This window comes from Poromitra crassiceps (genome assembly GCF_964638095.1).
Source record: "Poromitra crassiceps genome assembly, chromosome: 3".
Taxonomy (NCBI): domain Eukaryota; kingdom Metazoa; phylum Chordata; class Actinopteri; order Beryciformes; family Melamphaidae; genus Poromitra; species Poromitra crassiceps.
Window position 1 is genome coordinate 11013639 of NC_139625.1, and position 27740 is coordinate 11041378.

The 27740-nt window shown below is 42.0% G+C and overlaps 2 protein-coding genes across 2 annotated transcripts in view; both read left to right on the plus strand.

Annotated features, from left to right (window-relative positions):
* Positions 1 to 1336: 1336 nt before the first annotated feature.
* LOC310774166 (putative cysteine--tRNA ligase, mitochondrial) overlaps positions 1337 to 27740 on the plus strand; it is a 29412-nt gene continuing 3008 nt past the window's right edge. The window contains 13 exon segments of the mRNA XM_083634247.1: positions 1337 to 1526; positions 2486 to 2536; positions 4039 to 4156; positions 9052 to 9123; positions 12079 to 12184; positions 12523 to 12603; positions 13829 to 13958; positions 16534 to 16667; positions 18722 to 18789; positions 18946 to 19012; positions 19657 to 19795; positions 24720 to 24778; positions 24781 to 24842. Coding sequence (XP_083490373.1) covers positions 1411 to 1526; positions 2486 to 2536; positions 4039 to 4156; positions 9052 to 9123; positions 12079 to 12184; positions 12523 to 12603; positions 13829 to 13958; positions 16534 to 16667; positions 18722 to 18789; positions 18946 to 19012; positions 19657 to 19795; positions 24720 to 24778; positions 24781 to 24842 — 1203 coding nt within the window. The 5' untranslated portion in view covers positions 1337 to 1410.
* LOC310774186 (putative cysteine--tRNA ligase, mitochondrial) lies at positions 24851 to 27600 on the plus strand (the record flags this gene model as incomplete). Its single annotated transcript, XM_083634259.1, has 3 exons — positions 24851 to 24864; positions 26571 to 26669; positions 27373 to 27600. Exons 2-3 carry the CDS (start codon positions 26640 to 26642, stop codon positions 27598 to 27600), a joined length of 258 nt encoding a protein of 85 aa, XP_083490385.1. The 5' UTR covers positions 24851 to 24864; positions 26571 to 26639.

Below are 27740 nucleotides of genomic sequence, written 5' to 3' on the forward strand. Positions count from 1 at the left end.
TCACCTGCAATTACCACTCATCGCCATAGGTGTCACCCAAGAGAACAAAGATAAAATCGTACAGATTATCAATATGCTTTAAACTCAGAAATAAAATAAAATAAATCGCAAGTGACCCTAATCATCTTCGGCAACTACTGGCCCGCGGGCCGCATGTGGCCCCCGACCTCACTCAGTGTGGCCCCTGGGTCAATAAAAAAAATAATAATACAAAGCGGACATTTTTGGTTAGGTTCGGTTCGGTTAGACCACCCAAATCTCTGTTTTTATTTTACTGTACATCTCAAAACATGGTGCTAATGGTGTTAGCATTGTCCATCCACATACTGTTTAATGTTAACATTTGAGCTAACACTATTGTAACAAACCGAATGCACATTGCACATGCAACATTACTAATCTGATTAATATGACATATTTGGGTGATGTACCCCATCAAATTGCTGTAGCGGGCTGTTTTAAATCTAGAACAAAGTTTCTGGTGTCATCTGAATGGAAGAATGACTAAATTTGAATAATAAACTTTGATTACCAGTTATTTTCATCAAATTAGTAGCTGAGTGATGGTGTTACAGTAGGCTACTGGTAGAAGTGCATTTTTTTGTGGCCCTCTCTATCATCAAAGTTGCCCATCCCTAGATCTTTAGCCCACACTCCAGATCAGTGGGTGGAGGTAATGAACAGGAAAGCAGGTTGCCAACTGTCAATTCTTCTTTATTAAAATTGGCTAAGTGGGTGGTGGTGTGTGTGTCTGTCACAATTGTGATGTCATCAGTGATGTCACTCGAGCAACTGTGATGTAGTATGCGCCGATGCCGCACAGTTGCACGATTCCTACGACAACCAAAAGGAAAAAGTTTGTTAGATCTAGGAGTTTCATCTTTTTCTGTTAAATATTTGGTTGGCCAGAACCACCAACTGATCACAAACGCAGTTATACAATTCCTGCAATGCAATGATCAGAGTTGTATCCGAGAATATTGAGTGTTTGATTAATATATCCTTGTCCTGCGGAGGGCAGTAATACGCCTAGTAGCGTCTATCTACACTGCCGGAAACGAAGAATGACATAATGGACAATATTATGATTTGGAGCACTTTGGTTGGACATCGTTTCGTTTTTCACACTGTTATAAGTACTAAGAAACTACTACATTTCAGAAGGTGGCGGTAATGCGCAAAAATCAGTTTGCCAACCGCCGTTAAACATCAGAAGAAGAAGAAGAGGAAACCAAAAGGAACGAAGAAGAATTCTAGCGGAAGTGCGTTTCCACACACTGCGTGCTCTCTTTCACTATGTGGAGCAAAACAAGGTCGTTATTATGGAAAGTAAAGGTTCTCTGCGGCTGTCACAGCACAACTCAGTCACTCAACACTGTGCCTAGCAGGTCACGTGGCTCCTGCAGTGACATGGTGGGGAGAAAGTGGAGTAGACCGCGTGGATTTGACAGCGGCGTGAAGACATACAACAGCCTGAGCAAACAGAAGGAGCCTCTCATACTGGCTAGAGAAGGGCTCGCTACCTGGTATGGACCAAGGAGTGTTTAAGAGAGGATGAGACGTCACAGCGTTCGTTCGCATTTTGCTTTGGGGCCAGTTCTATTGAAGTGAATGCTATAAAACATGCTATAAAGTCCTTCTCTTTTAGGGTCCTTGCTATGTACTATTCTATTTGCCTTTACAGTCATTATATTCACATTACTGACGATAATACATTTGATAGCTATAAAGTCCTTCTCTTTTAGGGTCCTTGCTATGTACTATTCTATTTGCCTTTACAGTCATTATATTCATATTACTGACGATAATACATTTGGCAATGTGGGCTCTGTCCACATAATCAGTGATGTCATTAATCACTGATGTCATCTGTGATGTCATAAGATGCAAAGTAGTGACATCATCAGTAATGTCATAAGAGCATTGAGCCCGCACAGCGGTTGAGCTGCAGGGTGGGCTTGGCCGTACCATTGTGACATGAGTGATGCCATAAGAGCATGTGATGTCATCAGTGATGCCAAGTTGTGACATATCAGTGATGTCATAAGAGCAGGTGAGCCCGCACAGTGGTCGAGCTGCAGGGCGGGCAAGCTAGGAATCGATGCCTAGTTTATCAAAAATGTTAATATTTAGTGAAAGCACCAATAGTCATCCCTACAATATTCTTGCAATATCGATGTTGAGGTGTTTTGGTAAAAAAATATTGTGATACAGTATTTGATTTTGTCCATATTGTCCAGCGCTACATCTCACATGTGGCTTTGACTGACAGCCCACTTCTTAGAAAAAACAAGTATATATGTGTGTGTGTAGCCTATGTATCTATGTGTGTGTATATTATATATATACCGTATATAAATATATATATTATTGCCATTCAGAATACCAAGATAGGATTTTTTTGTCTGTACCACCCAGCCCTAATTCACACTAATGCAGTTGAATGAGAGGGTTGGTGAGCTGACTGCATTGTGTTCTGCCTCAGGTACAGCTGTGGACCCACTGTGTATGACCACGCCCACCTGGGTCACGCATGGTAATCACTTCTCAATATAATGTGTCATGTTCACATCATAGGACCATATGAGATCTGTTTTATTTATTTTATTTCCAAATTCCGTTTTATCCGTTTTACTTTTAATTTACGGGTTAATTTTCAACATGTTTCAAGTGAAAACCAAGTTTTGAGGAGGCCTAAACATGGTCGTCCGTCCGCCTCGAATTGGAGCCGTCTCGCCGTCTGCAGTGCCGGCGCCAGCTAGCCCTACATGCTCGGACGCCACTACGCCCTCCCTCCCTCCCTCCTGTGGAAGCTCCATGTGAAAATGGCGGAGATTGTGTGCCAGGCAGTCTGAGTGAAATTGAATGTAACGTTTCCAATTATATTTATTAAATTCTAAAAAACGACCCTCAACATTTGGGAAGGCTAAGCCACACAACTAGTTCGTTATAATCTAACATCATGCTTTGAAATGCGACTTTACTACGATGAGCCAGGGCAACGGCCAATCACAACTCCCCTGCTGCTGACGTCACGCACGTATCGTCGCCGTGAAGTCACATTTTCGAGCAGCCCCCGTCAGCCGACGGCGCCCCCTCCCCGTAGGACGGCGCTCCACCCGCCGTCCTACGGGGAGGGCGGGGCGAGGCTCTGACGGACGACCATGTTTAGGGTCAAGGACAAGATCGACCCCCCCTCTTAAATAGGGCTGTATGATTTACGCAAAACGGAAAAAACGGACGGAATCATGGAATTAGGTAATAAAAATGGAATGAATTGTAAAACATGGAATATTGCAGAATTTTCCATAATTTGTCTGAAATTGATAAAAGTAGGGCTAATTATCAAAATAAGAAGTAGATCTAATGATCATAGTAACCTAAATTATTTCATCATTGTAAAATAGGCCTAGAGAAATTATTCAGTTTTCGATTGGGGTGTTTTGAGAGGGGGGTCGGCCTTGCATGGGACCCTTATTGCACCTCACAACTTAGTTTTCACCTTGAGAAACATGTCGAAGAGGCTGTCTGAGAGCCAAGTCGTCAAAAAAAGAAAAAACATCGCTCGTAACCCCTAAATTAAAATAAAAACTGAATTCGGGAAAAAATAAAATGGATTTCATAGGGCTCTACTCTTAACCCATTGTTACCTGATGCAGCATTTGCGTGTATATCCCTCATTTGTATACACACACAAATGCTGCATCAGGTATCAATGGGTTAAAACACCCCAATCGAAAACGGCATTATTTTATCTAGGCCTATTTCACAATTATGAAATCATTCAGGTTAGTAGAATAATTAGGCCTACTTTGGATCTTGACAATTACGGTAAGCATACCTTTTGATCAATTTTAGACAAATTATGGAAAATTTTCCAAGTTCAATATTCCATGTTTTACAGTTTATTATCCCATTTTTATTACCAAATTCCATGATTCCGTCAATGTTTTCTGCATTTCAGAAATCATATGGCCCCAGTGAAAGCCTGTGAGTGAGCTGTGCTCCAGCTAAAAGTCTATCTCTGTCTTGTCATAGCTCATATGTCAGATTTGACATTGTCCAGAGGATTTTGTCCAGGCTGTTTGGGATCAGTGTCATCCACGCTATGGTTATCACTGATATTGACGATAAAATCATCAAGAGAAGTTGGGAGGTAAGATTGCTGGAGTATATTCAACTTAACGATTAATGTCTGACTTTAGCCCCATTACGTTTTCCCTCACCCATCGCCTTTGGCTCCGGGCCTCGGTCACATGACGTTACCATCCATGGGTTGTGAGGTACAGTCCCGCGGGTTAACGGTGTTTCTTACCACTTTTACAATGTCGTACTGCAAATTAGGTCAGTAGTTAAAACGGGGTGTTAATGATATGTCGCTGGGAAACACCCGTTAAATCCAGTATTTTGTAAACCTGTGCCGAATTTACAACAGAGATGCACACTGGTGTCGTGTCAGTCGCAAAACAATTCATTGGAAAGAACAAATCTTTTTGGGTGAAGGAATCACTCCCCGAAACGATGCGTTCATTTCTCGGTTCAGCTGAGCAGCAGCGAGCGCGCAGGGAGTATCGTGAGCGAACGCGATTCGTTCCCTGTGAACGACTGGGCGAGCGACTGCATCTGTTGTCAAATCGGCACAGGCTGTCAAAATACTGGATTTAAAAGCTTTCATAGCGGCATATCATTTTAACACCCCGTTTTAACTACTGACACCCGTAAGACCATGAGAATATCTTCAAGTTTGCGGTACGACGTTGGAAAACCGGCAAGAAACATCGTTATACCTCCAGCACCTCAAACCATGTATGTAACGTTATGTGACTGCGTCCCAGAGCCAAAGGCGATGGATGAGGGAAATGTAATGGGGCTAGGCTGACATGTGACTGATGTTTTTGTTGTTAGGCTGACATGTGACTGATGTTTTTGTTGTTAGGCTGACATGTGACTGATGTTTTTGTTGTTAGGCTGACATGTGACTGATGTTTTTGTTGTTGTTAGGCTGACATGTGACTGATGCTTTTTTTGTTGTTAGGCTGACATGTGACTGATGTTTTTGTTGTTGTTAGACTGACATGTGACTGATGTTTTTGTTGTTAGGCTGACATGTGACTGATGTTTTTGTTGTTAGGCTGACATGTGACTGATGTTTTTGTTGTTAGGCTGACATGTGACTGATGTTTTTGTTGTTAGGCTGACATGTGACTGATGTTTTTGTTGTTAGGCTGACATGTGACTGATGTTTTTGTTGTTGTTAGGCTGACATGTGACTGATGCTTTTGTTGTTGTTAGGCTGACATGTGACTGATGTTTTTGTTGTTGTTAGACTGACATGTGACTGATGTTTTGTTGTTGTTAGACTGACATGTGACTGATGTTTTGTTGTTGTTAGGCTGACATGTGACTGATGTTTTTGTTGTTGTTAGGCTGACATGTGACTGATGTTTTGTTGTTGTTAGGCTGACATGTGACTGATGTTTTTGTTGTTGTTAGACTGACATGTGACTGATGTTTTTGTTGTTGTTAGACTGACATGTGACTGATGTTTTTGTTGTTGTTAGACTGACATGTGACTGATGTTTTTGTTGTTGTTAGGCTGACATGTGACTGATGTTTTTGTTGTTGTTAGACTGACATGTGACTGATGTTTTTGTTGTTGTTAGGCTGACATGTGACTGATGTTTTTGTTGTTGTTAGGCTGACATGTGACTGATGTTTTTGTTGTTAGGCTGACATGTGACTGATGTTTTTGTTGTTGTTAGACTGACATGTGACTGATGTTTTTGTTGTTGTTAGGCTGACATGTGACTGATGTTTTGTTGTTGTTAGGCTGACATGTGACTGATGTTTTGTTGTTGTTAGGCTGACATGTGACTGATGTTTTTGTTGTTGTTAGACTGACATGTGACTGATGTTTTTGTTGTTGTTAGGCTGACATGTGACTGATGTTTTGTTGTTGTTAGGCTGACATGTGACTGATGTTTTTGTTGTTGTTAGACTGACATGTGACTGATGTTTTGTTGTTGTTAGGCTGACATGTGACTGATGTTTTGTTGTTGTTAGGCTGACATGTGACTGATGTTTTGTTGTTGTTAGACTGACATGTGACTGATGTTTTGTTGTTGTTAGGCTGACATGTGACTGATGTTTTGTTGTTGTTAGACTGACATGTGACTGATGTTTTGTTGTTGTTAGGCTGACATGTGAGTGATGTTTTGTTGTTGTTAGGCTGACATGTGACTGATGTTTTGTTGTTGTTAGGCTGACATGTGACTGATGTTTTTGTTGTTGTTAGACTGACATGTGACTGATGTTTTTGTTGTTGTTAGACTGACATGTGACTGATGTTTTGTTGTTGTTAGGCTGACATGTGACTGATGTTTTTGTTGTTGTTAGGCTGACATGTGACTGATGTTTTTGTTGTTGTTAGGCTGACATGTGACTGATGTTTTTGTTGTTGTTAGGCTGACATGTGACTGATGTTTTTGTTGTTGTTAGACTGACATGTGACTGATGTTTTGTTGTTGTTAGGCTGACATGTGACTGATGTTTTGTTGTTGTTAGGCTGACATGTGACTGATGTTTTTGTTGTTGTTAGGCTGACATGTGACTGATGCTTTTGTTGTTGTTAGGCTGACATGTGACTGATGTTTTGTTGTTGTTAGGCTGACATGTGACTGATGTTTTTGTTGTTGTTAGACTGACATGTGACTGATGTTTTTGTTGTTGTTAGACTGACATGTGACTGATGTTTTTGTTGTTGTTAGGCTGACATGTGACTGATGTTTTTGTTGTTGTTAGGCTGACATGTGACTGATGTTTTTGTTGTTAGGCTGACATGTGACTGATGTTTTTGTTGTTGTTAGACTGACATGTGACTGATGTTTTTGTTGTTGTTAGACTGACATGTGACTGATGTTTTGTTGTTGTTAGGCTGACATGTGACTGATGTTTTTGTTGTTGTTAGACTGACATGTGACTGATGTTTTTGTTGTTGTTAGACTGACATGTGACTGATGTTTTGTTGTTGTTAGGCTGACATGTGACTGATGTTTTTGTTGTTGTTAGGCTGACATGTGACTGATGTTTTTGTTGTTGTTAGGCTGACATGTGACTGATGTTTTTGTTGTTGTTAGGCTGACATGTGACTGATGTTTTTGTTGTTGTTAGACTGACATGTGACTGATGTTTTGTTGTTGTTAGGCTGACATGTGACTGATGTTTTTGTTGTTGTTAGACTGACATGTGACTGATGTTTTTGTTGTTGTTAGACTGACATGTGACTGATGTTTTGTTGTTGTTAGGCTGACATGTGACTGATGTTTTTGTTGTTGTTAGGCTGACATGTGACTGATGTTTTTGTTGTTGTTAGGCTGACATGTGACTGATGTTTTTGTTGTTGTTAGGCTGACATGTGACTGATGTTTTGTTGTTAGGCTGACATGTGACTGATGTTTTTGTTGTTGTTAGACTGACATGTGACTGATGTTTTGTTGTTGTTAGGCTGACATGTGACTGATGTTTTTGTTGTTGTTAGACTGACATGTGACTGATGTTTTGTTGTTGTTAGACTGACATGTGACTGATGTTTTTGTTGTTGTTAGGCTGACATGTGACTGATGTTTTTGTTGTTGTTAGGCTGATATGTGACTGATGTTTTTGTTGTTGTTAGGCTGACATGTGACTGATGTTTTTGTTGTTGTTAGGCTGACATGTGACTGATGTTTTTGTTGTTGTTAGGCTGACATGTGACTGATGTTTTGTTGTTGTTAGGCTGACATGTGACTGATGTTTTTGTTGTTGTTAGGCTGACATGTGACTGATGTTTTTGTTGTTAGGCTGACATGTGACTGATGTTTTTGTTGTTGTTAAGCTGACATGTGACTGATGTTTTTGTTGTTGTTAGGCTGATATGTGACTGATGTTTTGTTGTTGTTAGGCTGACATGTGACTGATGTTTTGTTGTTAGGCTGACATGTGACTGATGTTTTGTTGTTAGGCTGACATGTGACTGATGTTTTTGTTGTTGTTAGGCTGACATGTGACTGATGTTTTTGTTGTTGTTAAGCTGACATGTGACTGATGTTTTTGTTGTTGTTAGGCTGATATGTGACTGATGTTTTGTTGTTGTTAGGCTGACATGTGACTGATGTTTTGTTGTTAGGCTGACATGTGACTGATGTTTTGTTGTTGTTAGGCTGACATGTGACTGATGTTTTGTTGTTGTTAGGCTGACATGTGACTGATGTTTTGTTGTTGTTAGGCTGACATGTGACTGATGTTTTGTTGTTGTTAGGCTGACATGTGACTGATGTTTTTGTTGTTGTTAGGCTGACATGTGACTGATGTTTTTGTTGTTGTTAGGCTGACATGTGACTGATGTTTTGTTGTTAGGCTGACATGTGACTGATGTTTTTGTTGTTGTTAGGCTGACATGTGACTGATGTTTTTGTTGTTGTTAGGCTGACATGTGACTGATGTTTTTGTTGTTGTTAGGCTGACATGTGACTGATGTTTTGTTGTTGTTAGGCTGACATGTGACTGATGTTTTGTTGTTGTTAGGCTGACATGTGACTGATGTTTTGTTGTTAGGCTGACATGTGACTGATGTTTTTGTTGTTGTTAGACTGACATGTGACTGATGTTTTTGTTGTTGTTAGGCTGACATGTGACTGATGTTTTGTTGTTAGGCTGACATGTGACTGATGTTTTTGTTGTTGTTAGACTGACATGTGACTGATGTTTTTGTTGTTGTTAGGCTGACATGTGACTGATGTTTTTGTTGTTGTTAGACTGACATGTGACTGATGTTTTTGTTGTTGTTAGGCTGACATGTGACTGATGTTTTGTTGTTGTTAGGCTGACATGTGACTGATGTTTTTGTTGTTGTTAGGCTGACATGTGACTGATGTTTTGTTGTTGTTAGGCTGACATGTGACTGATGTTTTTGTTGTTGTTAGACTGACATGTGACTGATGCTTTTGTTGTTGTTAGGCTGACATGTGACTGATGCTTTGATTAGGGATTATTTGTTTCCCTCTTTATTTCTAGGAAAGCGTTTCCCCGACCGTCCTAGCCAGAATGTATGAGGAAGACTTTCAGAAGGATATGCTATCATTAAAGGTTTGTGAGTGGGAGATTGGACTACTATTTTGTAGAGCTGCAACAATTACTCACACATTTGTCAACTATTAAATTAATCGCTAACTACTATTAATCGGTTTGAGTAATTTTTTAAGGGGGAAAAAAGTAAAAAATTATCTGATCCCAGCTTCTTAACTCATTCACCGCCAATGACGTCTTTGACGTGTTATCAGCAATGGCCTTCCCCGCCAAGGACGTGTTTGACGTGTTTTTGTTTTTATTGGTGCAGCGCCTGCAGCAAACACTTGCCCAGCCTGTCACACAGACACAGGTCCCTGCCTTCAAAGGGTAGCCGACAGCACGCGATCAAACACATACCGCAGCTGTTGTTTTATAAATTGAGCAAGAGGAATAGCAGAGAGCGGGTAACGCTTCCTTGTGCAGACAGGAGAAACGCCATTGTAACGCCGAGCTGGAGTCGCCTTCCTCTGTGCCAGCCAGGAGAAAACGGGAGAAAGTAATCAAGAGATGTGTTTGATCATCGGAGGAATGAGGAAATGATCGATCAGTTTGCGAGGGCGGTGAGGACGTGTTGAATAGCCGAGGGGAAAACGGGAACGATCATAGATATGACATGGAGACATGGACGAGGACGGTGTACCAGAACAAATCAAAATAAACACAGGAACAGCTAGGCAGCAGCGGGCAGAAGGCACTCACAGCAGCCCGCTGTCCTTCTCAAGAGCTCTACAGTTGGTTCATGAAATCGCTGGGCTGCTCGCCCTCCAGTGTTGCTCCTGGCCAATCCCAGCGCCACAGGGCGTGGTTATTGCTTATCCTATGTTGGGTTAGAAATCTAAAAGGGGGATCGTGTGTGTGTGTGTGTGTGTGTGTGTGTGTGTGTGTGTGTGTGTGTGTGTGTGTGTCTGTCTGTCTGTCTGTCTGTCTGTCGGTGTGTCTGTCTGTCTGTCTGTCTGTCTGTCTGTCTGTCTGTCTGTCTGCACACTCACACCGAGTAAACTGTATTGTTGAATGTAAAAAAAAAGCACTTCATGTGTGTATATATATATATATATATATATTTTTTTTTGTCATTTGTGTCCTAACGAATAATATTTACATGTCTGATGTCAATACAGTTCAAAATAAAAGAATTGAGAGTGAGTTATGCCTGAGATTGTGCCCTTTTACAAAAATGCTTTTTTCTCCCTTTTCTCTTCCCAGACAGGCTTTTTTGGTGAACATGGGGTGTATAAAAAGGGTTATAAGTAGAGTACAGAACATGCTAAAAGCTAACTTTCTTTTTGGGGGTGAAAGTAGAGACTTAGATCTTCATTTCGAGGTATTGGACATCACTGTAGTCCTAGTACAGAATTTACTGTGGGTCTTGAAAGATGACCAAACATTATGGAAATACTTGGCCTGTGCCAAAAATGCCAGTCAGATATTGGCAGTGAATGAGTTAACACGTTCACTGCCAATGACGAGTTGACTCGTCAAACAATCCAACCGTTCACTGCCAATGACGAGTTGACTCGTCAAAAAAAATATATATATTTTTTGACGGTGCTACGTGGATCAATGCCCCCCACGTCTCCTATAAAAATATTGGAAGTATTGAATTAGTATAATCTATTTTACCGACCAACTAAGTGGCGACAGTGCTCTCCCGACAGAGAGAAAGCCAACCAAAAACAGCCGCGGGAGAAAGCCATTCTCAAGGAAATGGCTTGGCGATTTTACAGTCATCAGTCACCAGACTCGCCCGAGAGCGGCCGCGCCAGCAGAGCAGCACACCGAGAGCGGAGAGCGGTGCTGGCGTGGGGGATTGCAAATTTGCATAATAGATTATGGGTGAAACACACTTTGAAACACCCGCAGAAAGGCCAGAATCGCACGCATTCCGGAAACCCAGAAACGAACGAGCCTCATTCTCATACTGTAGGCGAAAACGCTTTCACGCTGCTGCACACGGGCGCACAAGGGTGTGGGGTTCCAAAAATAGACTGGGTGGGCAGCATAAAGCCTAGAATCGCACAAAGCTTCATCAAAGCTCTCAACCGAAAATCCAAGAAACGATTGAGTCCCATCCACAGTCCACACTCGCCACACTCGCCGACGAGGGGCCGCCAGAGAGGGAGGCTGCTCACTGCTCAGACAGGCAGGAGAAACTGGCTTGTGACAAACGCCACCAGACACGCCCACGGAGGGAGGAGTTTAAGGGAGAGGGTGTTCAGAACTATATTGTTCAGATGTCTGATCTCTCACTGATGCCAAAAATAAATGGTTAAAGTGACTGTTCTGCCTGTTTGATTGAATTTCACAAAACTGCGATTATCTCAGCTTCCTGTCTCAGACACTGAAACCATGCTGTACTCAACGGCTAATATCTACATAACTACTAACTCTACAAACTAACTCTTTTAGACAGAGAAAGCACACATTCTATTAGTACTTTTGTGAACTTCGTGTTCACAAAGTCCAAGCAGAAAATTATCCTCGGCTCTTGTAAAATGAGCCAGAATCCTCAAAAAACGGCATGGCAGAAGCTACCTACAGTAAAAAAAAAAATGGCTGGCAGTGAATGTGTTAAATGTGTTATATTTTCTGGTTTCTTTACTCCTCTATGACAGTAAACTGAATATCTTTGGGTTGTAGACAAAACAAGACATTTGAGGAGGTCATCTTGGGCTTTGGGAAACACTGATTGACAGTTTTCAACTTTTTTGACATTTTATAGACCAGACAACTAATCAATTAATCGAGAAAATAATCAACAGATGAATGAAAATGATCGTTAGCTGCAGCGCTATTATTTTGTCTGCACATTAACATATCCTGATTCTGAATGACATTTAATTCACTAAATCTTGTCAAAGCGTACATAATTGGCCACAGCAGCAAGTGAAAGCATGAATGTATAGTAGTGAACTACTGCACATAATCTGAGTGCCTTTGCATTTATAAATTGTTGTTTTTCCCATCGTTTTTGAGGTGATTCCTCCTGCAGTCTATTTAAGAGTGACGGACAATGTGCCTCAAATTGTGGCGTTCATTGAGCAGATCGTCCAAAATGGCCACGCCTATGCCACAAAGCAAGGTGAATATTTACCCCTTCTGATCACATAACAGCTGTAACCCCTTAAAGGGATAGTCCACATTGTTTTAAAAGTCCAGCCCTATTTGCTACTTAACAATGATGGTGTTGCTTGGTAGAGTTCTTTCTCAACACAATCCATGCTGTTCCTCATAGTAGCTCTCAAACAAATACAAGGTCAATGGGGTCCCCCTCCTCTCTGTACAAGCGGACTGTCTGAGGCTCTACCAGTCAACATCATCATTGTAAGTAGCAACTAGGGCCAGACTTTAAGAAATGTGAACTATCCCTTTAATACCTGAGAGTGTCCTCTGAGTGTTTGTGCTTTGCTCTTGTTGTAGGTGATGTGTATTTTGACATCAAGTCCATTGGTGACCGTTACGGCAAATTTGTGGGTGCTGTGGATGCCCAGTGTGAACCTGGTAGGTGCTTCTGTCTCCTTGGGGTGCATACAACCTCTAATTTAGTTTAGTCTAAATGTGGTCTGAATGTTACATGATTGATTGATTGATTGATTGATTGATTGATTTTATGGATATACGTAGAAGACGATACAAATCCAAGGGATGACATGTAAAAGTGCAAAGTAAACACTTATTTCCAACATGGTCCCTGACATACCGCTGCATTCCAGTCCAGAGACGTTGAAAGGTCTGAGTGACATTACCACTTCCTACTAGGGAAAAAAAAGCAATGGAACAGCTCTTTAATTTGGAATTCCAAGTAAGAAACTCAGGCAAGATTTCTCAACTTCGAGTTTTCTGAGATTAACATGTCAACATGGCCGTATACACTGTAAAAGCTACACAACATTACTTTTACCATGTTTATAATCCGCAAAATACACAGTTTGATTATCAGCATTATACAAACTGTAACAGGTTGGTTTGTTCTATGTCCATTCTTAGTTTAATATAGAATATGGTTAGTAATAATAATAATAACAATAATAATAATAATAATAATCTGTATTTATATATTGGCACCTTTCATAAGTTAAAATGCAGCTCAAAGTGCTTTACAATAGAAATAATTAAAACAATAAGAAATAGCAAGGTCATAGAAAAATAAAAAAGATTAAATCCTAAGGCAATATAAGGGGAAAATACAGCAATGAAACAACTGAGATGACAATTTAGTAAGAAGGGATAAGAAGAGAAAAAAAAAAGATTATAACAATATAAAATAATTATTAGATCTGGGTAAATTCATTAAAAGCAAGGCCATAAAACTATGTTTTGAGCTGCTTCTTAAAACGTCCAACAGAGGTTGCTTGTCTGATATGTGGTGGGATCATGTTCCAAATCCACAGTGGTGGAGAAACCTGCATCGCCATGCTTCTTGCCGTTTGTTTTTGGCACATTTAGAATTTACATGACATGAAACATTTGATCATATGACTTTTCATTTCCCTTTCACCTCAGACAAGACAGGACACTGCTTTCAAGTCAGAAATGTACCTAGATTTGATAGAAAGCTGAACGACATTTCAGCTTTTCGCCAACTAGGGCGCTGCTTGATGACATCACTAGGTTGGCTGTACACACAGCCAACACTTACTGTGACTAGCCTGTACTCCACTGTACTGTAATACTCTTAGCTTTACATATGGACAACAAACTGTGTGTGTGCGTGCGTGTGTTTCAGGCAGCTCGGACAAGCGAGACTCCAGGGATTTTGCTCTGTGGAAGCGAGCCAAACCCCAGGAACCCTTCTGGGAATCTCCTTGGGGTGGAGGAAGACCTGGCTGGCACATTGAATGCTCTACCATCGCCAGGTTTGCATCATTGACAATAACGTGTCTACTTATTGTTCTTCAAAGTTCTCTCCTAATCTAACAATAGAACAGAGCAAGAATGGAGCTAGAAACGATGTAACGGCTGGTTGAACAGGTAAATGACCTAGGTCACCAAACAGCGGTGGCCAAACGTGTTTTAGTTGGGGGCCACATACAGAAACATATAAGCAGGACAAACAATATTAAGCGCGGCAGTTTTCAACCAGTTACCCTGAAAGAAAATGTGTGTTTTTAGACCAGAAAAGCCCCGTGTCATCAACAATTAATTTCCTATCAAAATAACTATACGACACTACTGACAACAGTTTAATTGTTGGCATTACCGTAGTTTATTGATGTGTTCACCGATTACAATGGGTATTCCGGTATTACCGGGATCTTCAAATTTACTTGTCAATTATTGATTTCTGTGGGTTAAAGGGATAGTTTGGATTTTTTTGATGTGGGGTTGTATGAGGTACTCGCATACAGTCAGTGTACTACGTATAGTAGAATGCAGCCGGCATGGTCCCAGTTTGGAGAAATGGAGACCGGCCGTCTGCTGAGTGTGAACAGGGTCACGGGCAAAAACGTAAAAAACAAAAAAAACACAGAGAAATATGGAAGCATTTTTGCTTCCATATTGCTCACCTGGCGTAATCCAAAGCCGCTTTCACACACAGATCGCGCAAAATTGCAGTTCAGAAGGCCCGCAAAGCCGGCAGCCTCGCCACAGAAATTGCTTTCACACAGCCAAGCAGCACCGCCACATTCCCGTCCTTGGGTGTGCTTTCAGGTGACAGCCACCGCTCCCGGATTGAAAGGCGAGCGGAGGCATTTCCACCCAGCTCCTCCTAGCCCAAATGAATATTTCCATAGGTTAGTGTAGCCTAGGCTACTGTATGATGAACAAATTCATTCAACAACCAAACATCGCCGATGTACGCCAGCCAACGACGTGTAGCTGCGGTCGTTAAGGATCAAAGTGATAAAACATGAAAGTGTTTTCCACATGCAGCATGGTAACAAGGCTTTCAATATTCATCTGATCGACTTTATAGATCACAGGTGCACCATCATGTAGCCTATTAGGTACAAGGCTAATTCTTATCTTTTGGTTCTAGTTTTTTTTAAAGCAAATTATTCCCATGAAGTAGCCTAATTAGCGTCCGTTCTGAAAGACGACGCCTCCATATCAAACAGCTGCAGTCTGCATAACGTTCGTCGGGGGAATAGTATAGGCTATAAATGCACATGACTACTATAACATTAGTATACCGGTAGTTATTTTTTGTAAGGGAATGCACAACTGGCTAGCTAGACAGATTGCAGTTCTGGAGCTGCTTTCCAGAGGGAATATCCTCAGACCAACTCGCCACAGACAGCTATAGTCCTCTGGAGCGTATTATTATATCTGTTAATTTTACCTACTAATGTCAACATCGTTTGAGCATGAAGCCTAACCTACTTACTAGGCACGGAGCATTCCTCCTGGCGCCCCTGCAGTCATGATTGTATAGGCTACTTTTTTTACTTTCACTTAACGCTATGCCTTTCTTGCTGCATGAGGTGGCTTCCCCTGTATTTTTTTTTATGAATGAGCTGACCATTCGCACCGTTTCCGTGTTGCCGCTCCTACGCTTTCAGGTGGAGGCGGGTTACAGGGTAACCCGGCGCTGTGACTAGGTCCACTGGCGGAACGAAAGGCGTACAACAATTACCCACCAACCAACTTTCACATCGTAGGTGTGGATCCCATTTTCCGTGCATTTTCCGGCTTTCAAGGCCGGTGTGAAAGCGGCTCAAGTCTCCACAAGCCCTGAGATGCCAAGTTGACATGACAAGATATCATTATCATGTAATTTATGTTTTTGCTCGTGATCCTTTTCACACTCAGCAGACAGCTCTCCTTGCCTGATGCGGCCAGTCTCCATTTCTCCAAACTGGGACTGTGCCAGCTGCATTCTACTACATGTACCGTAGTACACTGACTGTATGCAAGTACCTCATACTGTACAACCCCACACCAAAGATCCATGCAGAAATGCTCAACTATTAGTACAGAGATCTCTCACCAAAATGCAGTATATGTACTAAAAAACAAAAGATCATGGCAGACCACTTCAAAATGGGCAGTTGGCCCCCGAGGCTTTAACCAGAGCCACCTTCAAAACACTTCCGTCTCTGCTGTTTGCCTTTGCAGTTTACAGTAGAAGGTCTTTATAAATAAACATATACCAGCGCTGATCTCTTCTGACATTATTATACTATTTGAGCTTTGAAGTTAAACCAAATGTTTTTCTGTTGCATTCTGTTCAGAGTCTGTGATTTGTGATGTTTCTTCTATGGCAGAGGTTTTTAAAGGGGGAGGCGGGGCCTCCCCAGGGGGGCTCTAAGCAGTTTCAGAGGCTCCGTGAATGGAAGTGAAAAATATTGCATAATCTATGTTTATGTATACATTATTTATCCAGTTCAGTTAAAGAGAGAGGGGGGAGCAGCTTTTTTCCTAACTTTGTCTGGCAGGAGGCCCACAGTCTCAGACTTTGAAACCCCCCTGCTCTATGGTTCATTCCAGCTCTGTGTTTGGGAGTCAGCTGGATATCCACTCTGGAGGCATCGACTTGGCCTTCCCTCACCATGAGAACGAGATCGCCCAGAGTGAAGCCTATCACCAGTGTGGGCAATGGGCAAACTACTTCCTTCACTCAGGTACAGCTAATTCCTGCTTCTTGGATAGGATTTTTAATAGAGCCCTGACCGATACTGGATTTTTGGGACCGATGCTGATACCGATATTAGGTAGGGATGGGACCGGTCCGATCCAATATCGGTAGCGGGTGCCGATACTGACATAATTCACGAATCGGATCGGAATCAGATTTTTTTTTTTTTTTTTTTTTTTTTTTTTTTTTGCAATTCCAGCGCGAGCCGCACAGGGGGGCGCTGGCCATAATTTATCCATGTATAATAGTATCCTTCTTTGCCTTGTATATTTTCTTAATTTTGTCTGCTTTTTGCAAGGTATTTAAAAAAAAAAATCTTCAATTGGCCAAATCTTGGCCTATACTGTATATTCAAGAAAAATATCGGGATCGCAATAATATCGGTATCGGCAGATATCCAAATTCAGGTATCGGAATCGGATCGGAAGTGAAAACATGTGGATCGGTGCATCCATAATATTAGGCAGTCAAAACAATTCTGATATTGATGATATTATGTGAGGTCTGGCCAAGTCGGGCGGCGCCTAGTCAAAGGTGAGGTGCCAAATTGGGGGCCAAGTTGGGAAGCGCCAAGTTAAATCGTTAATGTACCAAGATCGAAGGCCAGACCGAGTTGGGAAGCGCCAGCCGCAAATAGCTGTAAGTCGCTAAAGGTTGAAGGCCAGAAAAGTACAGTCAAACTACCGGTGCCCGCAGGTCAAAAGCAAGGCCAAACCCGGAAGCTCCAGCAGCGAGTCGTTGCTGTAAGACGCCTAGTCAAAGTAAGGCAAGTGACGGTCCGATCTCAATTAACCTCCGGTAATCGGATCTTCCTTTTGGGGGATCCTCTATCCTAGCCTATGCAGATGCCCTCCTCTTGCCTCAATCGCAATAGAGACAGTGTGTGTGTCGTCATAAATGCTGGGGTAGCTTGCTGGGGGCATGGTCAGGGTGGGAGGGGTAAATCCCCTGTTCTCCCCATTCAGCATAGTTAGCATTTAGCTGCTAGCCCAGCCCAGGCAGACACGATCGGGGATTTAAACCCCGCAGTAAACGCACATCTGAACAGATGTCTGTGTACCTACTTTGCAATCCCCAATCCTGTAGTGTAGAGCCGCAGCACCGTCCTTTGGTGAGTCAGCCCATTGAGATATATGGGGGGGTTTTACCCCACTTGCGCGCCAGCTGTAGTAGCATTTTGTGGGCGTTCCCACACAGACAGACTGTCTCTATATCTGTCAATTGCAATATGATTTTTTTCCCATATTATATATATCCTGTGTATTTCATACACAGCCATCATGAGTGTGTAATCTTTCCAATAAGTTGAGACTAGAGCTGGGTATTGGTTCAAATTTCAAGAATCGATTTGATTCCGATTCACAAGGTTGCGAATCGAGTATCCCGATTCGATTCGATTCCGATTCGATTAATTTCAATATCGATTTGGTTAGTGATACCAAAACGTGTTTTTTGAGCTGTAACCTGAATTACATGACTGTCCAGTTATGTAACACAGGGGTTCCCAACCTTTTTTGCGCCAAGTAGATACATGGGGAAAAAAAGTTGCGGACCGGTTGTCAATTTTAATGGTTTTAGTTACACATATAGTATTTACTCACCAGGTGGTGACAAAGGGTAAATAACAGCCTTTTCATCTGTCAATAAAGACACTTTCACAATTATGCACAGTGATTTGATTTCAGCCTATATAATTTCTAAAAGTAGATTAATGATCAAACATTTCCATTTATGTAGCCTACAGTATTTATGTTTTTGTTTCAACTACAAACATAAATAAACGTCAGCTTGAATCTATGTTTCAACTCCCACACACAGCATAATATGTTAGCCTGTTTATTAAAAACAAAATAAAACAAAATAAAACAAAAATCGATCTCTGGACATATGAATCGATATCAAAGGATTAAAATAAAAATCGATTAAAAATCGGAGAATCGATTTTTTTTAACCCAGCCCTAGTTGAGACATAAAACAGATAGCTTAGGATTTCTGTTTTCAATTTTGTACTTGATCTTGATTGGTTGTTCTTGTTTTTAGGGCACTTACATCTAAAAGGCAGTACAGAGAAAATGTCCAAATCTTTAAAGAACTATATCACTATAAAGGTAAGGTAGTGATGTACACCACCATTTATTTGAGTAGTATTATTGTATTATTTGTAGTATTTGGATTAATCATTCTCTCTCTCTCTCTCTCTCTCTCTCTCTCTCTCTCTCTCTCTCTCTCTCTCTCTCTCTCTCTCCTCCCTCCCTACACATCAGGATTTTCTTCAGTCTTACTCTGCCAATGAATTCCGGATGTTTTGCCTCTTGACAAAATACAGATCAGGTGTGCCTCAATGTCATGGTTCTGTTTTTATAAATTACTGCTGGTATTCATCACACTGTAAAATGTGTAGTTTAGTGTAAATCGTACTGTAAAAAGTGTTGTTTAGTGTAAAATCATAAATTGACACATGGTGAAATTATCATGGGTATCTCCAAAAATGAACAAATTAATATCAATGTGGTGCTATAATGGATATCATTTAGCAGGGGTTGGATGACTCACAGGGTTCCCTGGTCATGGAATTCCAGGAATATTATTTTATATTATCCAGGAATAGAGTGGTCAATTCCAGATGGGGAATGACAGGGATTTTGAGCAATTCTTGGAATGGGACTCTATAAATGGGTCACTTTATAGGAATATATAGCAGAATGTATTTTCCAAGTTTCATTTCACAGATGGTTTTCAGACCAACTGGAGGGAAACCAGACTGATCATACTTTTAGAAAAAACAAGTTAAACCAAGAAGGAAGAACAGTTTTAGGTCATGGGAGTGCTCCAACTTAGTTTGTAGAACATGTATGGGAAAAGTCATGGAATGTTGTATCGGGCTCACAATGGGAACGCTGGTGTGTGTGTGAGTCTTAAATAATAGATGGAAAATGTTTATGTTTTTTTTTTAATGTTCTCTGGTGTCCCCACAGCTATTGACTATAGTGACAACAGCATGTTGGTGGCACGAAGCTCTTTGGCGAGTATTTCTACCTTCAGTCATGATGCCCAGAACTACATGAAGGGCCAGCTGCAGTGCTCAGCTGTACAAGAAGGACTTCTCTGGGATAGGTAGGATCTGACACCTGCATGTATGACATGCAAGTGGCTCGTTAAACTCGCATTCCAGGAATATCGTTATTTACCGCGGCTCTTTACCGCAGCTAGTCGACGCTCCAAGCCGGCAGGCAGCACTCTGCTTTGTGTTGGAAACTGCAATCTGCCTGGAGGCAGCCTCCCGGTCCTCTGCCCTGAGGCTCGTGCAGTGAGCCAGCCAGCGACTACTAGGGATGGGCATTTCTAGCAAAAACACTATTCGAAATTCGCTGGCCAAATTCGAATTTAATTCGAAATTCGAAAAAAAAATAAAAAAATGTAATTTTTTTTTTTTTTTTTTTTTTTTGTGTGAGTGAAATGTTGCATTGTCTCCCCTGATTCTAAGTCTACGGCTTTATTAATTAATATAAAAAGCTTCTGCTGTGGATTTTTAGCTCAAACAAGCATTGCACCACTGAAGTAAAGAACATGTTACATGACATTGACATTTTCGAAAATAAAAAACAGTTTTGACAATCATGAGTGGTTCATTAAATATTTAGTAGGCTCAGGTCTGAGTGCCAAAGGGGTGCCAAAGTCACCCCCTCTCCCTCTTCATGGGATTTCATCCGCCATTCATTTTTCCATAAACCTTGCTTAAAATGCTTATAAAAATAGTTTTACTTGCTCAAACCAAGCGATTTGACTATACTTAGAATCAGGGGAGACAATGCAACATTTCACTTTTTTTCATTTTTTTTTTTTTCGAATTTCGAATTTCGAATTTCAATAATAAAAGTCGACCTTGATAATAACAACGATTATTCGAAAATTCGAAATTCGATGCCCATCCCTAGCGACTACGCACTGCACAGGGCTGTATGTACCGTACATAGACTGTTGTTGTAATGTGACGTGTAGGTTTCAGATTTGTCCGGTAAAATATGTTATTTTGCAGTGCGGACACTGCGGAGCGGTGCAGGCTTGTTCTGCCCCCAACTCTGGTGGGATCCATCGATTCACCGAGTGGGATTCGCAGCATTCAAGCGATACGATTGGCGAACATAAACTCCAGTGCCCAGAACAGTCCAATCAAATCATCCACACGCTAGCGCGAGACCAGGGCCTGCTATTGGTCCGTGATTGGCGAGCTGCGTGATCACTGGACAGGCAGCGTGTCAATCACGCCCAAAACGTAGTCTGCTTTATCATATATTTGACTCTAAATGGGACCATAATTTACTAAATGAACATCAGGCTGTATTGAAGAAGACTTGAAACTAGCAATTGAGACCATAAATCCATTAGGAAAGTGTTTACTGAGCTCATAAGAAGTAGGGTCATTTTCCCATTGACTTCTATACAATCAGACTTCTTTTTGCAGCCAGTGGAGTCGCCCCCTGCTGGCCATAGAAAGACTGCAGGATTAAGCACTTCGGCATTGGCTTCATTTCACATGAACGGAGCTACTCCCTCATACTCAGTCTCACACAACAACTGGATATGATGAAGATTTAGATTTTCTTTTCTCTTGCATCACATAGTTCCAACCCCCATCCAAGCCATTGTTTTGCACAGACAGAAACAAACAAACAAACGGCATAATGTATTTATAGCATAAATGTCACAGATTACTTAAACGTTCACTGCCAACGACGAGTTGAGTCGTCAAACACAATCCAGCGGTTCACTGCCAACGACGAGTTGAGTCGTCAATTTTTTTTTTTTGACGGTGGGACGTTGATCTAACCCTTTTACGTCTCCTACACCAGAATTGGAGGTATTGAATGTGTATAATCTATTTTACCGACCCACTGAGTGGCGACATGTCTCTCCACAGTAGAAAGAGGCGACCCAAAACTGGAGGGAAAAGCGCGAGGAAGCCGTTCTCATACTGTAAAATTGATGGCGAAAACGCTTTCACTTTCGCGCTGATGCACAGCGGTGGCAACGGTGGGGGGTTCCAAGAATAGATTGGATGCACACTTTGAAACACGCAGCATAAATATGACCAGAATCGCATCAAAGCTCTCAACCAAAACTCCACGAAACGAGCGAGTCCACCCAGACTTCCTCAAACAGCGGCCGCGCAAACAGGCAGCAGCCAGGCAGCAGCAACTTCGTTGTGACACGCCCGCTGGAGAGCCAGGGAGGCAGGAGGAGAACACACACGGAGGGAGGAGTTGGAAGCAGAGGGGGGTTTCCTGCTGTTATGGAGGAAATTACTGTTCAAAACTATTGTTTAGATGTCTGACTCTTACTGATGCCAAAAATGAATGGTTAAAGTGACTGTTCTATCGAATTTCACAAAAAGCCGTTTATCTCGGAATAATTTTTCTGACGCTGAAACCATGCTGTATTCAACTGCTAATGCTTACATAACTACTAACTCTACAAACTAACTCTTTTAGACAGAGAAAGCACACATTCTATTACCGTAAATTCCGGACTATAAGCCGCACCGGTGTATAAGCCGCACCTGCAAAGTTGACAATTTTTTTCTTATATAAGCCGCACCGGACTATAAGCCGCGGGTGTTTTAACACATTGAGTGCCAGCGACGCCATATGCCGTCATTAGAAATTTACCGTAGAGTGCCAGCGACGCCAAATGGCGTCAATAACTCGAAATTGTTTTTTTGACGGGGGGGTGTCGATCTCAGCTTCTTACATCGCCTCTTACAATATGAGAGCTATTGAATGTGTCTAACCTATTTTACAGAACCCTTAGGTGGCGACAGCGCACTCCAGATGAGAGAAAGTATAGTTAAACACACAGAAGAAGTCGTTGTGGAAAAGGAAATCGCATCGCATCCGTCCGTATGCAGCTGCTTCATTGAAGCATAACGTAGCTGTGCCCCTGCAGCAGCCAATCTGCTGTCACAATTGAGCACCTCGTGTCCGCTGCAACAGCCCATTCGCATGATCAGCTGTGGAGTTCTCAACTGGAAGCTGGTGACATACACGCGGCTGTAAAAAAGCTGGATCTAGCGGACTTTTCACTGCTGAGCACACGCAGAGCAAACGCACTCACAGCAGAGCCGAGCAGAGCAGAGAGCTACTCCTCCCACAACGTGGGGGGGGGGGGGGGGGGGGGGGAGGGGGGGCACGCAGGACACTACAGCATACAACAGACCCAGGCAGCTGCAGCATTACATCAGAAAATATTAGCAATGAGTCAATGATGTGCTTGAAATGCTTCCTTTCACAAAAGGGTCATTATCTCAGCTCGTAGAAAAAAAGGGCTGTTTGATAGAAGAGAGTCTCATCGTTATTTGTGCGTGTTCAGTGTTTACATAGTAATTATTAAAGAAATTATATGACTGTTTTAAAATGCATTGCGGCCTATGTGGCACAGTACAGCACCTTTTGCCCAAGGGCCGTGGCACTCAGTGTTAACACCTTAAGTGCCATAGCCGAAATAATTCGTCTTACATAATCCAACGCTTAAGTGCCAGAGCCGAGTTTACTCGTCTTACATAAACATTTTTTTTTTTTTGACGGTGGAACATCAATCAACAACTTTTACATCTTCGAGATCACTATTGGAGCAAGATAATGTGTATAATCTATTTTACCGACCCACTAAGTGTTGACAGTGCTCCCCCAGACGACCGAAATCAAAGAAAAAACTGCCGCGGGACCAAGCCGTTCAAGGAAATGCCCGTGGCGATTTTACAGTAATCCACTCAAGACTTGTCTTGCCTGAGAGCGGCCGCGCACCGGCAGCAGCACACAGAGAGCGGAGAGCGATTTGCAAAATAGATCATAGGTGAAACACACTTTGAAACACCTCAGAAAGGCCATAATCAACATCTGCCCATCGCCCACGCATTCCCCGGCCCATCTTGACTCGCACAAGGAGCGTCCGCACGCACGCAAGCAGGCAGGCAGGCACACAGGCAGGCAGCAGCAAAAGCGCTTCTGACACGCCCGCTGTACAGCCAGGAGGAGAAGACACACGGAGGGAGGAGTTTGAATGAGAGGGGTGTTTCCTGTTGTTATGGAGGAAATTACTGTTCAAAACTATTGTTTAGAATGTCTGACGGTCTTACTGATGCCAAAAATGAATGGTTAAAGTGACTGTTTCACAAAAAGCCATTTATCTCTGAATAAATTTCCAGACGCTGAAACCATGCTGTACTCAACGGCTAATATCTACATAACTACTAACTCTGCAAACTAACTCTTTTAGACAGAGAAAGCACACATTCTATTAGTTATTTTTAGATGATTGGTGTTCATGAATTCTTAACAGAAAAGAATCCTCGGCTGTTGCTAAAATGAGCCAGAATCGTCAAAAACACCCCTGGCACAACTTACCTACAGGAATGAAAACATGGCTGGCATTCAATGTGTTAATGGTATTTTTTTTTTTTTTTTTTTTTTTTTTTTGTGTTTTAATGTTTAATTACCATATGTAAGGGTTCATGCACAGAGGGGATTGTCGGGAAAGAGATGGCTGTTTGAGGAAGCTCCCATTTATTAACATTTCAACAAAACAACATAACACAACACCACCTGTGTTGTTTTTTACAGTGCACACAGTGTCATACAGTGTCATACAGTGTGGTGAAAAGAGGGCAAGAGAGGAAATTAAAAACTTATTATAGTTATATAGGATTTATAGTTAGAAAGAGTGCTAAAAAAGAGAGATTTTTTTTTTTTTTTTTTTTTTTTTTTGGAAAAAATCCATAGATAAGCCGCAGGGGCCAAAAAAGGCCAAAAAACGGGAAAAAAAGGTGCGGCTTATAGTCCGGAATTTACGGTAGTTCTTTTGAGATATTGGTGTTCACAAAATCTTAGCAGAAAAGAATCCTCGGGTCTTGAAAGATGAGCCAGAATCCTCAAAAAAACCCTCTGGCAGAAGCTAACTACAGTAAAAAAAAAAACGTCTGGCAGTGAATGTGTTAACATTTTTTCTGCAGGTAATGGAAACAGGTGTTGTTTTGTTTCCCCAGGTTGGCTGACACTAAAGCCACTGTGGTGTCAGCGTTGGCAGATGACTTTGATACCCCAAGAGCATTAGTGCTGTAATGAACCTTGTTTACCATGGGAACTGCCAACTCACAGCCATCACCACGGTAACTACAGCCCATCACCACGGTAACGAGTTGAATTTAGCCCGCCTACACACTGTACAATTAAAGCAACTGTCAAGTGTGTTGCCCTGAGTTATGGTCATCTAAGTGGCCACATAGGTATATACTAATAGTAGCCTGGTAAAAACCATCGTGATGGCGTGAGCTCACGTTCTGTTTCAGCAGTCTGGACGTACAGCCCCCCCACCCCCACCCCCGAAGTGATTTCCTGAAATGACTATGTATAACCGGGCCAATCAGGGACTGCGTCATAGCATAGTTGATGATGTAACCGGCCAATCCGGGCCACCACTGGCAAAACAGTACTAACGTCTCCCGAAGCAATGAGCTTAACGTTAGTAGAGTAAACACAGCCGTAAGTGCAGTTACTGTAGGAATAGACTCGACATGTTGACTCGGCGTCAGGTCATTGTGAGAGAGATCACTCTGATTGGCTGCTCAGGGGTAGAGAAATCACTCTGATTGTAGGTTTTTGGGGTGTCAGCCGGAGTTTAGTCTGACAATGTTGTGCACACCGGATAGTTAGTTAGGTTAAGTTAGTTAGGTTAAGTACATACATAAGTGCCTGGGTAGCGAGCAGACGGCGGTATTTGACAATTTAGCAGCTAAATCATAAATTATTGAAAGATATACCATATTCCAGATTGAAATGCTATAACAGAAGTGGAGTATTGGTCAGAATGACATGGACATTTGGACACTTATTCAGCGGGTATCTTGCATTTTTGCGTTCAGGTGCACTGTACATTTTTATTTTTTATTTTTTTGCAATTCCATCGCGGGCCACACAGGGGGCGCCTGCGGGCCGCATGTGGCCCGCGGGCCGCAAGTTGAGTATCACTGCTGTATCTAGTCTGACGGACTGGTCTGTGTTGTGTATATCTAGTCTGACAGACTGGTCTGTGTTGTGTATCTCTAGTCTGACAGACTGGTCTGTGTTGTGTATCTCTAGTCTGACAGACTGGTCTGTGTTGTGTGTATCTAGTCTGACAGACTGGTCTGTGTTGTGTATATCTAGTCTGACAGACTGGTCTGTGTTGTGTATCTCTAGTCTGACAGACTGGTCTGTGTTGTGTATCTCTAGTCTGACAGACTGGTCTGTGTTGTGTATCTCTAGTCTGACAGACTGGTCTGTGTTGTGTATCTCTAGTCTGACAGACTGGTCTGTGTTGTGTATCTCTAGTCTGACAGACTGGTCTGTGTTGTGTATCTCTAGTCTGACAGACTGGTCTGTGTTGTGTATATCTAGTCTGACAGACTGGTCTGTGTTGTGTGTATCTAGTCTGACAGACTGGTCTGTGTTGTGTATCTCTAGTCTGACAGACTGGTCTGTGTTGTGTATCTAGTCTGACAGACTGGTCTGTGTTGTGTATCTCTAGTCTGACAGACTGGTCTGTGTTGTGTGTCTCTAGTCTGACAGACTGGTCTGTGTTGTGTGTATCTAGTCTGACAGACTGGTCTGTGTTGTGTATCTCTAGTCTGACAGACTGGTCTGTGTTGTGTATATCTAGTCTGACAGACTGGTCTGTGTTGTGTGTATCTAGTCTGACAGACTGGTCTGTGTTGTGTGTATCTAGTCTGACAGACTGGTCTATGTTGTGTATATCTAGTCTGACAGACTGGTCTGTGTTGTGTTTCTCTAGTCTGACAGACTGGGTCTGTGTTGTGTGTATCTAGTCTGACAGACTGGTCTGTGTTGTGTATATCTAGTCTGACAGACTGGCACGGAGCCCAGCGGTGTTCGGAGCGATCCTCTCCTATATCAGGGAAGTCTTGGACATGTTTGGGATCAATCTGCTGGACAAAAAGGTCAGAGGTCATGCATGATCATTATATCCAAATTGTATAAATGAGTTGAGAAACTGTGTAGCTTTACTTTTTTAACTGTGTAATTGTACAACAGAATGTATCAACGTCATCCACTTCTATGAAGAGTAATAGTACATTATTAATACAGTAGTACAATATATGATATCATTTGTCGCTGTAACATGCTGGAGATTTTGTGAGCTTGTCACATTGTACCTGTACATTTATTACATTCCCATTTATTACAAGCTACTGGTCCCCGAGTCTAGAAGCCAATGGGGTTTTTTGTATGGAGATTTTGGTTAAATGCATGTGCAGGTCTGTGTTCGACAAAAGTTTATGAAACAGCAAACTTTATGTTCAGCAAGATCATCTTCACAAGTGAGGACCACTTTGATGACTTTTGAAGCGTTCTCTGAAAATCACGATAGATTAAAAAAAAAACATTGACACTTTGAAAATCATAAAAGTGGTCGTCATTTGTGAAGATTAACTTGCTGAACACAAAGTTAGCTGTTTCATAAACTTGTTAACCACAGACCTTATTTCAAGTATTTAACCAAAATCCCATAGACTTTTAGATGAAGGAACCCGAAGTGTTAGCAGCACCCAGGTCTTCCGGACTCATTCCTGTGGTACTCTATGGGAGAGGTCAGATTAGAAACTGCGATTCAACATGCTCCTTTCCTGCGTTGGTCCTCAGGAAGCCCAGGTGGAGGAGTGTTCTGGAAGTCTGGAGGGTGTCGTGGAGCAGCTGACTGCTTTCAGAAGCCAGGTTCGAGCGTTCGCCCTCGCCCGTCCGGACCACACAGACCCTGGAAGCGCCGCTAAACCCGGACTTTACCCAGAGAGGATCCCGCTCCTTAAAGCCTGTGACACCCTGCGGGATGATCTGGCACCTTTGGGTGTGCTGATAAAGGTGGGCATATAGATCTGCTGGGTATGAATAAGGCCAGGTCTAAATTAAAAACCAGGACCATTATGCAGGAGTGAGAATTCTACTGGAATGCTCATTAAAAAAGAAAAAAGAATCTGCATTGATTGAACTATACATTCCATGGTGAAATTTTG